Here is a 14,603-nt window from a genome sequence, read left to right as displayed (position 1 = left end):
GCATTGCTTTGCATTACTTGGGGAAAATGAAATATCACTGATTAGTGCCAAGTTGCTGTAAAATCGATATACAATTCTGTCAGGGCAAAGATCTTGTTAATTTTTATATCACATGCAAGGAAGCTTAAATATATTTCAAGGAAATCTGGAGAGGCAAATGTGATTGAATATAACTCAAGAACATGTAAATGAATATGATGATTTAATTTAAAAATTCTGTGAGAGACTGTCATGGGCTGAAAAGTATTTCAATTTGTAGTTTGCTTACAGTCTTTTATGACAAGTTGTAATATCTTTACACACCAAGAGTAACACAAACATGTGTTGGCTAGTTAATAAATTCCAACTCTCATGGGTGTTGCTTATTGCTTTTTTGAGAAATGAAACCTAACTGGACTGAAAACCAAAGAAAAAGGCTGCAGCCCAGTCTGTCCGACTTGGTTTTGTTTAGCAGTAATCGAAACTCATGTGCAGTGCTGCTGTTGCACAGCATTTAAACCACAGACTGAGAGAAAAGAAAAAACTGACTCCACCCCCTGAATGTTATCAGACAACTAAACGGTTGTCCAGTGCTGCCGTGGGAAGGCATTCAGACGAGAGACTGAGAGACCAGAACAACTAAACTTTTAGCAAAATAAGATTAAACGTTCAGTTTTTTGCCAAGTCAACCAAAGAACAACACGAAAGATCCTTTGTTCAACTTTTAATACTATTCACAAAAGATCAAATCAGGACTGCTGGCTATTGAAAACATGTCTGCCGAGACGAAAAAGGAGCTGCAAGTTATCCTCTGCGACATGTGCACAGAGGAGGACAGGAAACCAGCCCGGAAGACCTGCATGAAATGTGAGATCTCCATGTGCGTCCAGCACCTCCAGGCCCACCTGACCACTCCTGTGTTACTGCAAACTCATCCTCTGACTGAACCCATGGAATTATGTGGTAACACTAAATGCCCCCAACATGGCAAACTCCTGGAGTACTACTGCCTGGATGACATGACCTGTGTGTGTGTTTCCTGCGCCATTGAAGACCAGCACCGCCTACACAATATGAAGACCTTCTCCACAGCCCACAAAGAGCTCATGGAAAAGCTCAACACTGAGCAGCAGGCCTTACTGGTGAAAGCTGATGACGAGAATGTGAGTCTGGAGAAGTGGGAGAAGAGTGAGAGAGAGAAGCTGGGTCGCTCCAGTGTGCGTCTCATTGAAGCTGTGACGAACCTGCGTGACATCGCCCTGACCAGTGTCCAGAGTTCAGTCTCTGCTCGCATGGTGTCCATCAAAACCAGCAGGAGCAGCATGCAAGCAGCACAGAAGGAGAAGGACACCTTCAGATTCCTGCAGATGTATTCTCAGGTGCATCAGGATGTGGAGAAGGCCAAGGCTGTGGATCTGAGAAAAGGGTTGGAGCCTGGCAGTGATCGTAACAAACTGGTTCAGGAGATAAGAGAGAAGGGTGAAAAGATGGTGGAGCAGGCAGGCCACTTGTGGGGATCTCTGTTGACTCTGGTTGACCCGGAGAACCACCAGGAGCTTGTTGCAACCAATCCAGACCTGATCTTTGACCCACAGACTTTGGGCCCCGGCATGTCACTGTCCCAAGACAAGAGGATGGTTTTCCACAATAGTTGGATGGGTCAATGTTCTGCCACTCTTCTAATCCGCAGTACCACGTCAGTTCCGAACTTCCAGAGGTGGATGGTCAGACTTTCACAAGACTCTGACTGGACATTTGGATTGTGTGACAAACAGTCTGCAAAGAGCTTGATGGACGGACACGTCTACGGCCTGTCCTTCAAAGGTAAAAAGCTCAGCTCTCTCACAACAGAGTATGATGATTGTTGTGATGCATCAACCAATCCACAAGGTGTTGGCAAGCAGAAAACTGACAACAAAGAGAAGCAGCGCAGGGTTTCCTCTGAGACACTCACATATCTGGATGAAAACGGAGACGAGGCGGTACCAGAATTTGAAGTGGTGGAAGTGTTTTGGAACTTTGTTGCTTCCTCGCTGTCCTTCTTCAGCAGAACTGGACAGCACCAGAGGGAAGAAATAACCACAATTAAGATGAGCCTCAACAACTGGGATCTGACCCCCTTTGTTCAGCTACAAAAGGAAAATATACAAAATACAGCTCAGCAGCAATGGAGGTGCACCTGTGGGAAGACTTACTACAAGACCGACCATGGATACAATAGTAATATGGGTCAGCACTGTCACCAGGCTAATTGTTCCTGTGGAGCATTTATTGGTGGTTTACGCCTCACAGAGGTGTTTTGTGAACTCATATAATTTGTAGTATTTGACCCCAGTGATCATTGCTAATGATGATTCAAAGCTGAAAAGTTCCTGCATAGAAATAGTTGATTTAAATCTCACTGATTAATGTTGAGTTGCTGTCAAAGAAAATTGTAGTGTTAGCAGTGCAGTTATTAGTAACAAATCAATTTGGGGATTTTGTTGTGTTACGAATGTCTTTTCATTGTTGTAATTTTAATTTATTTGTTTGGGGATTCTCCTCTACCATATGCAACAAGATCATTTTGGCTTCACTGTAACATTTCTACTTATTTCTGCTTCAGAGCTAACAGTGTTTGTCTCCATCTACTGGTGGTAAATGTGTCACTACAGTCACATAATACAGTCATATTACTGTTTGTGTACTTATAAAGTCAGAATGACAAGACAATTTGTGTCTTCTGTATTGAACATACACTGTAATCGCTTAAATCAGTAATAAATCCAGTTGAACTTGAAGATGTGGAATGTTGTTATTGACTGAAGGTAAATCATCCCTGGTTTATCAAAGAAGTGGGAAGTCCACATCTGCTTACCTTAATTGTACAGGAGAGCTTTTATGGCAAAAATACAATTTCTTAGCCATACAAGATGATGAAAATGTCTATTAATGGATAACATCAACCCTCAGTTGCCAGTTTATAACAGTTGCCAGTCCAACAGGCCTGAAATAAATCCAGCTGTCATTGAGGTGATATTTCATTTTTGTTGTGTTTTGAGAGATGCCGATCCAACTTTATGATCATACAATTCAACAGCTCTACGAAGTTAATAAAGTTGAAAGTTTCCACAAAAGATAAACATTATAACTCATGAAGGTCTCACATTAGTTAACTGAGTGAACTTTTTACCTCTGGTGAGTTATTTATCTTTGTTGACTTAGGTTTTTATGATCATTAGGAGAATAAGTGGAACTGTTGTATAGCTATAAAAGAGTAGTTTATATTTACACTGTGGACAATTTATTACACAGCAAATGGTTCTACTGAGTACAGCTAAAAGCAAACACTTCAGATTCTGAGTGACCACTGACTGACAAATATGAATTCCAAGGCCATTTCATGATGCTTTATTATGAATCAATCTTTTCTTTACAATGAATTTCTTTTACAGAAAGACAAGAGCAATTCATTCTTTATCTCCTAGCCTACTTCAGAGTGTGTTTGCAAGTCATACATTAATAACCACTCCCACTGTTGTTGCTTTTATAACCTGTGAAATAAATCTTAACACTTAACCAAACAAAGAGGCTGCAGTCAGATCTTTTTGACTCCACCCTCTGTTGTCCAGTGCTGCCAAAGGCATTCAGACAAGAGACTGAGAGACCAGAACAACTACACTTAGCAAAATAAGATTTCACTTTCAGTTTTTTAGATAGATAGATAGATAGATAGAATTACTTTAATGATCCCAGACTGGGAAATTATTTTGTTACAGCAGTAGTGGGTCCGCAAATAAAACACTTTGTACATAACATAAATAGAATCCAATATATACATAGTGTATATATACAGTGCACAGTGTGCTATAAACAATAAACAATAATAATATATACAACAAAACAAAATATGCAAAATATACTATAACAATAATAATATATACAACAAAACAGTATAACTTTTATACCAAGTCAACCAAAGGACAACACCAAAGATCCTTTGTCCGACTCTTAATAATATTCACGAAAGATCAAAACAGAACTGCCGGCTATCGAAAAATGTCTGACGAGACGAAAAAGGAGCTGCAAGTTATCCTCTGCGACATGTGCACAGAGGAGGACAGGAAACCAGCCCGGAAGACCTGCATGAAATGTGAGATCTCCATGTGCGTCCAGCACCTCCAGGCCCACCTGACCACTCCTGTGTTACTGCAAACTCATCCTCTGACTGAACCCATGGAATTATGTGGTAACACTAAATGCCCCCAACATGGCAAACTCCTGGAGTACTACTGCCTGGATGACATGACCTGTGTGTGTGTTTCCTGCGCTATTGAAGACCAGCACCGCATACACAATATGAAGACCTTCTCCACAGCCCACAAAGAGCTCATGGAAAAGCTCAACACTGAGCAGCAGGCCTTACTGGTGAAAACTGATGATGAGAATGTGAGTCTGGAAAAGTGGGAGAAGAGTGAGAGAGAGAAGCTGGGTCGCTCCAGTGTGCGTCTCATTGAAGCTGTGACGAACCTGCGTGACATCGCCCTGACCAGTGTCCAGAGTTCAGTCTCTGCTCGCATGGTGTCCATCAAAACCAGCAGGAGCAGCATGCAAGCAGCACAGAAGGAGAAGGACACCTTCAGGTTCCTGCAGATGTATTCTCAGGTGCATCAGGATGTGGAGAAGGCCAAGGCTGCGGATCTGAGAAAAGGGTTGGAGCCTGGCAGTGATCGTAACAAACTGGTTCAGGAGATAAGAGAGAAGGGTGAAAAGATGGTGGAGCAGGCAGGCCACTTGTGGGGATCTCTGTTGACTCTGGTTGACCCAGAGAACCACCCGGAGCTTGTTGCTTCCCATCCAGACCTGATCTTTGACCCACAGACTTTGGGCCCCGGCATATCACTGTCCCAAGACAAGAGGATGGTTTTCTACAATGGTTGGATGGGTCAATGTTCTGCCACTCTTCTAATCCGCAGTACCAAGTCAGTTCCGAACTTCAAGAGGTGGATGGTCAGACTTTCACAAGACTCTGACTGGACCATTGGATTGTGTGACAAACAGTCTGCAAAGAGCTTGATGGACGGACACGTCTACGGCCTGTCCTTCAAAGGTAACAAACTCAGCTCTCTCACAACAGAGTATGATGATTGTTGTGATGCATCAACCAATCCACAAGGTGTTGACGAGCAGGAAACTGACAACAAAGAGAAGCAGCGCAGGGTTTCCTCTGAGACACTCACATGTCTGGATGAAAATGGAGACGAGTCAGTACCAGAATTTGAAATGGTGGAAGTGTTTTGGAACTTTGTTGCTTCCTCGCTGTCCTTCTTCAGCAGAACTGGACAGCACCAGAGGGAAGAAATAGCCACAATTAAGATGAGCCTCAACAACTGGGATCTGACCCCCTTTGTTCAGCTACAAAAGGAAAATACACAAAATACAGCTCAGCAGCAATCAGTGTGCACCTGTGGGAAGACTTACCTCAAGACAAGGAGGTGGATATGATACAATAATATGGGCCAACACTCTCACACACGTAGGTGTTCCTGTGGAGCATTTATTGGTAGTTTACGCATCACAGAGGTGTTTTGTGAACTCATATAATTTGTAGTATTTAACCCCAGTGGTCATTGCTAATGATGATTCAAAATTAATGCATAGGAATGGATGATTTTAAATCTCACTGATTAATGTTGAGTTGCTGTCGAAGGAAATTGTAGTGTTAGTAGTGCAGTCACTAGTAACAGACTAATGTGATTTTGTTGTGTTCTGAAAGTCTTTTCATTGTAGTAATTTTAATTCATTTGCCTCTACCACCTGCAACAAGATCGTTTAGCTTTACTCTAACATTTCTACTTATTTCTGCTTCAGAGTTTGAGGTGTTTGTCTCCATCTACTGGTGGTAAATGTGTCACTACAGTCACGTAACACAGTCATCTTATTGTTCGTGTACTTATAAAGTCAGAATGACAAGACAATTGGTGTCTTCTGTAATGATCATACATTGTATTTGCTCAGATCAGTAATAAATCCAGTTGAACTAGAAGATGTGGAATGTTGTTATTGACTGAAAGTAAATCATCCCTGGTTTATCAATGAAGTGGGAAGTCCACATCTGCTTCATCTGATTATACAGGAGAGATTGTATGGCAGAAATACAATTTCTTAGCTTTACAAGATGAAGAAAATGTCTATTAATGGATAAAATTAACCCTCAGATGCAGTTTATAACAGTTGCCAGTGTCCAACAGCCCTACAATAAATACAGCCATCATTAAGGTAATATTTAACTTTTGCGGTGTTTTCAGAGATGCTGATCAAACTTTATTACTATGCAATCCAACAGCTCCACAAAGCCTCCAAACTCTCAATACAGTCGAAAGTTTCCACAAAAGCCAAACGTTATAACTTCCACAAAGATGCCACATTAGTTTTAGGTCAGTGTACCTTTTCAGACTGTCAAATGAGTGAAGACTTTACCTGTGGTATAGTATTAATCTTTGCTGACTAAGACTTTTTATGAGCAGTTGCAGAATAAGTGACACTGTTATAGTTATAAAAGACTTGTTTATGTGTACAGTGTGGACAGTTTATTTCCCAGCAAATGGTTCTACTGAGTACAGCTAAAAGCCATCACGCCAGACTCTGAGTGACCAGTGACCAAATGTGAATTTCAAGGCCATTTCATAATACTTAATTCAGAATCAGTTTTTCTCTTACAAGGGGAAAATTAAAGAGTTTATTTGACAGAAAGACGGGCAGTTGATTCCTAATTTTCTCGCATTTCATTGCAAGTTCTAATGCATTTTACACACTGAAACATTTTACAGTGTGTTTGCAGCCAAGTCATACGCAAATGACCCCTCCCGTGGTGGGTGTGTTTACTATGATCTGATGATCTGTAAAATGAAACTTACCAGGAAACCAAACCGCCCGGCTGCAGCCAGATCTGTGTGATGCCACTTCCTGAATTCTGGCAGAAAACAAAACTGTTATGCATTGTTGACTCGGCAAGACATTCAACTAAGCTGAGCAAAATTAAGGCGAGAGCAAGAAGGAAGATAATTTGTCCAATAATATTCAGGAAAGGTCAAATCAGGACTGCTGGCTAAAGAAAAAATGTCTGACGAGACAAAAAAGGAGCCGCAAGTTATCCTCTGCGACATGTGCACAGAGGAGGACAGGAAACCAGCCCGGAAGACCTGCATGAAATGTGAGATCTCCATGTGCGTCCAGCACCTCCAGGCCCACCTGACCACTCCTGTGTTACTGCAAACTCATCCTCTGACTGAACCAGGGGAATTATTTGGCAACACTAAATGCCCCCAACATTGCAAACTCCTGGAGTACTACTGCCTGGATGACATGACCTGTGTGTGTGCTTCATGTGTCATTGAAGACCAGCACTGCCTACACAATATGAAGACCTTCTCCACAGCCCACAAAGAGTTCATGGAAAAGCTCAACACTGAGCAGCAGGCCTTACTGGTGAAAACTGAGGACGAGAATGTGAGTCTGGAAAAGTGGGAGAAGAGTGAGAGAGAGAAGCTGGGTCGCTCCAGTGTGCGTCTCATTGAAGCTGTGACGAACCTGCGTGACATCGCGCTGACCAGTGTCCAGAGTTCTGTCTCTGCTCGCATGGTGTCCATCAAAACCAGCAGGAGCAGCATGCAAGCAGCACAGAAGGAGAAGGACACCTTCACATTCCTGCAGATGTATTCTCAGGTGCATCAGGATGTGGAGAAGGCCAAGGCTGTGGATCTGAGAAAAGGTTTGGAGCCTGGCAGAGATCGTGACAAACTGGTGCAGGAGATAAGAGAGAAGGGTGAAAAGATGGTGGAGCAGGCAGGTCAGTTGTGGGGATCTCTGTTGACTCTGGTTGACCCAGAGAACCACCAGGAGCTTGTTGCAACCAACCCAGACCTGATCTTTGACCCACAGACTTTGGACCCCAAGATGTCACTGTCTGATGACAACAGGAAGGTTTTCTACAATAGTTGGCTGGGGCAAAGTTCTGCCCACACGTTTTACATTCGGAGCTCTGACCCCTCACAGTCTGTTCCTAACTTCCATAAATGGATGATCAGCCTCTCCAATGACTGTGACTGGACCACTGGTTTATGTGACAAAACCTATGTGAAGGGGTTGACAGAGGGAGATGTCTTTGGTCTGTGCTGCAAAGGTAACCGGCTTAGCTCTCTCGAAACAGAGTATTGTGAGTTTTCTGCAGCTCAAACCCTGTTTTCATTTGGCGCGACGCAGAAGCCTAATCAGTATGGATTACGGAAAAGGAGGAGTGTTAAGTCTCAGGCGATCAACCCTCCATTTGCAAATGTGGCACGACCACAAAAAGTGGAAGTGGTATGGAGCTTTCCTGACTCATTGTCGTTCTACAGTGTGACTGGCCAGCACCAGAGAAGAAAAATAATCACAATTATGATCAGCTCCAATAACTGGAACCTAACCCCTTTTGTTTGCTTGGAAGAGAAGGGAACAGAGACGATCTTATTTGGATATTTATTTGGAAGTGTAGTTCAGCAACAGAGCCAGAATCAATGGAAATGCACATGTAGGAAGGTTTACACTGAAACCAGTAATGAATACAAGTTTGGAGGGTGCTCTTACCAGAAGTCTTCTCGAGCCACCTGTTCTTGTGGAAAACTCATCGGTGCCTTGCGCATCACAAAGGTTCTTTGTGAACTTCTGTAGTCGTCAGCCATGTTGTTGTCTTTAGCCCACATCACCACATAACTGTTGACACTTTGTTAAGCATATTAATTTTAATGCCTACAAGTCATGCCCAGAATGCATTGCTTTGTATTACTTGGGGAAAATTAAATGTCACTGATTAGTGCCAAGTTGCTGTAAACTTTATATTAAATGCTATCAGGGCAAAGATCTGGTTAATATTTATATCACATGCATGGAAGGTTCAAGATATTTCAAGATAAGTGGAGAAAATCTTGAGAGGCAAATGTGATTGAATATAACTCAAGAACATGGAAATGAATATGATGATTTAATTTAGAAATGCTGTGATAGATTATCATGGGCTCAAAAGTATTTGAATTTGTAGTTTGTTTACAGGCTGTTACAACAAGTTGTAATGTCTTTTACACGCCAAGAGCAGCACAAACGTGTGGGTAAGTTAATAAATTCCAGTTCTCATGGGTGTTGCTCATTTCTTTTTTTGAGAAATGAAACCTAATTGAACTGAAATCCAAAGAAAAAGGCTTCAGCCCAGTCTGTCCAACTAGGTTTTGTTCAGCAGCAATCGAAACTGATGTGCAGTGCTGCTGTTGCACAGCATTTAAACCACAGACTGAGAGAAAAGAAAAAAGCTAATTGCTATGTTCAGCAAAACGATCCCAGAACTCCATGGATGTTGCTTTTTTTGTTGTTCCGCAAATGAGATGGTAGTATTCACTTTGCAATGACTATTAGTTATTAATTAAAAGTTGTGATTTTGTTGTTTTCTGAAAGTCTTTTCATTGTAGTAATTCTAATTATTTTGTTTTTAGAATTACCTCTACCACACGCAACAAGATCATTTCGTAACTGTGACATTTGTACATATTTCTGCGTCAGAGTTCAAGCTGTTTGTTTCCATCTACTGGTGGTAAAAGTGTAATTACACTTGCATGGTTCAGTTATCTTCCTGTCAACAGACTTATAAAGTCAGAATGGCATTAAAGAACTTCTTCAATTTGTATCGAACATCCAATGTAATTGCTCAAATCAATAATAAATACAGCTGAATTTTAAGTAATGGAGTGGTGTTATTGACTGGCTTAATCATAAAGTGGAAAGAGCCAATTTAAAAACAGTTTTCATTTTTACCCTTTTCACACCAATGTGAAAATTTAAAAACAAACAATGTTTTTTTGTTTGTTTTTAAATTTTCACATTGGTGTGCTCATGTAAGACCAGCTTGAATTGGAGTAACAACATTGTGTGAAGTGAAACCCATTTCTGCTGGAGCTAGAGTTTGTTTGGTCAAAGTAAAGTCAATGGTCACATCTTTAGGACTGCAGTTTATTCTCATCAAGTAAATCATCCCTGGTTACCAATAAACAGGAGTGTCCACATCTGCTGTCTTTGATTATACAGGAAGATTTTATAATAATAATAATAATAATAATAATAATGGATTTTATTTAAAGGCACCTCTCAAAGCACTCAAGGACACCGCACATAAGAACAACAATACAACAACAGGAGACAATTTAGTGCAAATGAGGATAAATAAAAGATAAGAAGATGAAATTACACAGTGCCAGAAGCTCGGCACAGAATTTATACTTCGCAGTCTTCACCATACAGGAAGTCAACCGGGCCAGGTTAGGCAGGGAGAACAGCACGAAAGATCCTTTGTCGAACTCTTAAAAATATTCACGAAAGGGTTAGACAGGGTTGAGCTTCCAGGTTGAGAATAATGCAGTAGAGTGGAATAAAGAATAGGCAAGAGTGTGTTTATATGATTAGTCTGATACAGAGTAAGCCACTCGGAATAAGTGTGTTTTCAGGTGAGATTTAAAAATGGAGACATGCCATAAATGCAACTTCACAGCCATGCAAGATGATGAAAATGTGCATTATTTGATTAACTGAGTGAAGATTTTACCTCTGGTGAATTATTCATCTTTGTTGACTTTTTTATGGTTTTTTATGATCAGTAGGAGAATAAGTGGAACTGTTGTATAGCTATAAAAGAGTAGTTTATGTGTACACTGTGGACAATTTATTACACAGCAAATGGTTCTACTGAATACAACTAAAAGCTATTGCTTCAGACTCTGAGTGACCCGTGACCGGCAAATATGAATTCTTTTTTTTACAGAAAGACAAGAACAATTAATTCTTTATTTCCTAGCCTTGCAAGTTATACATTAATAACCACTCCCACTGTTGTTGCTTTTATTACCTGTGAAATAAATCTTAACACTTAACCAACCAAGGCAGCTGCAGTCAGATCTTTTTGACTCCACACTCTATTGTCCAGTGCTGCCAAAGGCATTCGGACGAGAGACAGAGAGACCAGAACAACTAAACTTAGCAAAATAAGATAACATTCAGTTTTTTGCCAAGTCAACCAAAGAACAACACAAAGGATCCTTTGTTCAACTCTTAATAATATTCACGAAAGATCAAATCTGGACTGCTGGCTATTGAAAACATGTCTGAGGAAATAAAAAAGGAGCTGCAAATTATCCTCTGCGACATGTGCACAGAGGAGGACAGGAAACCAGCCCGGAAGACCTGCATGAAATGTGAGATCTCCATGTGCGTCCAGCACCTCCAGGCCCACCTGACCACTCCTGTGTTACTGCAAACTCATCCTCTGACTGAACCCATGGAATTATGTGGCAACACTAAATGCCCCCAACATGGCAAACTCCTGGAGTACTACTGCCTGGATGACATTACCTGTGTGTGTGTTTCCTGCGCTATTGAAGACCAGCACCGCCTACACAATATGAAGACCTTCTCCACAGCCCACAAAGAGCTCATGGAAAAGCTCAACACTGAGCAGCAGGCCTTACTGGTGAAAGCTGATGACTAGAATGTGAGTCTGGAAAAGTGGGAGAAGAGTGAGAGAGAGAGGCTGGGTCGCTCCAGTGTGCGTCTCATTGAAGCTGTGACGAACCTGCGTGACATCGCCCTGACCAGTGTCCAGAGTTCAGTCTCTGCTCGCATGGTGTCCATCAAAACCAGCAGGAGCAGCATGCAAGCAGCACAGAAGGAGAAGGACACCTTCAGATTCCTGCAGATGTATTCTCAGGTGCATCAAGATGTGGAGAAGGCCAAGGCTGTGGATCTGAGGAAAGGTTTGGAGCCCGGCAGTGATCGTGACAAACTGGTGCAGGAGATAAGAGAGAAGGGTGAAAAGATGGTGGAGCAGGCAGGCCACTTGTGGGGATCTCTGTTGACTCTGGTTGACCCAGAGAACCACCAGGAGCTTGTTGCAACTAGTCCAGACCTGATCTTTGACCCACAGACTTTGGGCCCCGGCATGTCACTGTCCCAAGACAAGAGGATGGTTTTCTACAATAGTTGGATGGGTCAATGTTCTGCCACTCTTCTAATCCGCTGTACCACGTCAGTTCCGAACTTCCAGAGGTGGATGGTCAGACTTTCACAAGACTCTGACTGGACCATTGGATTGTGTGACAAACAGTCTGCAAAGAGCTTGATGGACGGACACGTCTACGGCCTGTCCTTCAAAGGTAACAAACTCAGCTCTCTCACAACAGAGTATGATGATTGTTGTGATGCATCAACCAATCCACAAGGTGTTGGCAAGCAGAAAACTGACAACAAAGAGAAGCAGCGCAGGGTTTCCTCTGAGACACTCACATATCTGGATGAAAATGGAGACGAGGCGGTACCAGAATTTGAAGTGGTGGAAGTGTTTTGGAACTTTGTAGCTTCCTCGCTGTCCTTCTTCAGCAGAACTGGACAGCACCAGAGGGAAGAAATAACCACAATTAAGATGAGCCTCAACAACTGGGATTTGACCCCCTTTGTTCAGCTACAAAAGGAAAACACACAAAATACAGCTCAGCAGCAATGGAGGTGCACCTGTGGAAAGACTTACTACAAACAAAACAATAGATACAGTGATGATATGGGCCAGTACTGTCACCAGGCTAATTGTTCCTGTGGAGCATTTATTGGTGGTTTACGCATCACAGAGGTGTTTTGTGAACTCATATAATTTGTAGTATTTAACCCCAGTGATCATTGCTAATGATGATTCAAAGCTGCGAAGTCTCTGCATAGAAATAGATGATTTTAAATTTCATTGAATAATGTTGAGTTGCTGTCGAAGGAAATTGTAGTGTTAGCAGTGCAGTTATTAGTAACAGACTAATTTGGGGATTTTGTTGTGTTCTGAAAGTCTTTTCATTGTAGTAATTTTAATTCATTTGCCTCTACCACCTGCAACAAGATTATTTAGCTTTACTCCAACATTTCTACTTATTTCTGCTTCAGAGTTTAAGGTGTTTGTCTCCATCTACTGGTGGTAAATGTGTCACTACAGTCACATAACACAGTCATCTTACTGTTTGTGTACTTATAAAGTCAGAATGACAAGACAATTTGTGTCTTTTGTATTGAACATACATTGTATTTGCTCAGATCAGTAATAAATCCAGTTGAACTTGAAGATGTGGAATGTTGTTATTGACTGAAAGTAAATCATCCCTCATTTATCAATGAAGTGCGAAGTCCACATCTGCTTTATCTGATTATACAGGAGAGCTTTTGTGGCAAAAATAAAATTTCTTAGCCATACAAGATGATGAAAATGTCTATTAATGGATAAGATTTACCCTCATTTGCCATATAACAGTTGCCAGTGTCCAACAGGCCTGAAATAAATCCAGCTGTCATTAAGGTAATATTTAATTTTTGTGGTGTTTTCAGAGATGCTGATCAAACTTTATGATTATGCAATCCAACAGCTCCACAAAGCCTCCAAACTGTCAATACAGTCGGAAGTTTCAACAAAAGCCAAACGTTATAACTTCCACAAAGATGCCACATTAGTTTTATTTCAGTGTACCTTTTCAGACTGTCAACAGAGTGAAGACTTTACCTGTGGTATATTTATTAATATTTGCTGACTAAGACTTTTTTTGAGCAGTGGGAGAATAAGTGACACTCTTATAGTTATAAAAGACTAGTTTATGTGTACAGTGTGGACAGTTTATTTCCCAGCAAATGGTACTATTGAGTACAACTAAAAGCCATCATGTCAGACTCTGAGTGAGCAGTGACCAAATGTGAATTCCAAGGCCATTTCATAATACTTAATTCAGAATCAATTTTTTGTTTACAAGGGGAAAATTAAAGAGTTTATTTCACAGAAAGATGGCCAGTCGATTTCTAATTTTCTTGCATTTCATTGCAAGTTCTAATGCATTTTACACACCAAAACATTTTAGTGTGTTTGCAGCCAAGTCATACGCAAATGATCCCTCCCATGGTGGGTGTGTCTACTATAATCTGATGGTCTATAAAATGAAACTTACCAGGAAACCAAACAACCAGGCTGCAGCCAGATCTGTCTGACGCCACCTCCTGAATTCTGGCAGAAACCAAAACTGTTATGCAATGTTGACTCTGCAAGACATTCAGGTGAGAGACGACAACAACTAAGCTGAGCAAAATTAGAGCAAGAGCAAGAAGGAAGATAATTTGTCCAATAATATTCAGGAACGATCAAATCAGGACTGCCTGCTTCTGAAAGCATGTCTGACAAAACACCAAAGGACTCGCATGTTATCCTCTGCGACATGTGCAAAGAGGTGGACAGGAAACCAGCACGGAAGACCTGCATGAAATGTGAGATCTCCATGTGCGTCCAGCACCTCCAGGCCCACCTGACCACTCCTGTGTTACTGCAAACTCATCCTCTGACTGAACCCATGGAATTATGTGGCAACACTAAATGCCCCCAACATGGCAAACTCCTGGAGTACTACTGCCTGGATGACATGACCTGTTTGTGTGTTTCCTGCACCATTGAAGACCAGCACCGCCTACACAATATGAAGACCTTCTCCACAGCCCACAAAGAGCTCATGGAAAAGCTCAACACTGAGCAGCAGGCCTTACTGGTGAAAACTGATGATGAG

At 41.5% G+C, this 14,603-nt stretch overlaps 1 protein-coding gene across 1 annotated transcript; it reads left to right on the top strand.

Annotated features, from left to right (window-relative positions):
* Positions 1–4,025: 4,025 nt before the first annotated feature.
* On the top strand, positions 4,026–13,129 carry LOC115589144 (tripartite motif-containing protein 16-like). Its single transcript, XM_030429872.1, has 2 exons — positions 4,026–5,382; positions 12,500–13,129. Exons 1-2 carry the CDS (start codon positions 4,063–4,065, stop codon positions 12,674–12,676), a joined length of 1,497 nt encoding a protein of 498 aa, XP_030285732.1. The 5' UTR covers positions 4,026–4,062; the 3' UTR covers positions 12,677–13,129.
* Positions 13,130–14,603: the final 1,474 nt, after the last annotated feature.

The sequence above is a fragment of the Sparus aurata genome, chromosome 10, assembly GCF_900880675.1.
Source record: "Sparus aurata chromosome 10, fSpaAur1.1, whole genome shotgun sequence".
Lineage (NCBI taxonomy): Eukaryota > Metazoa > Chordata > Actinopteri > Spariformes > Sparidae > Sparus > Sparus aurata.
This window is presented reverse-complemented; position numbering and strand designations above follow the sequence as displayed.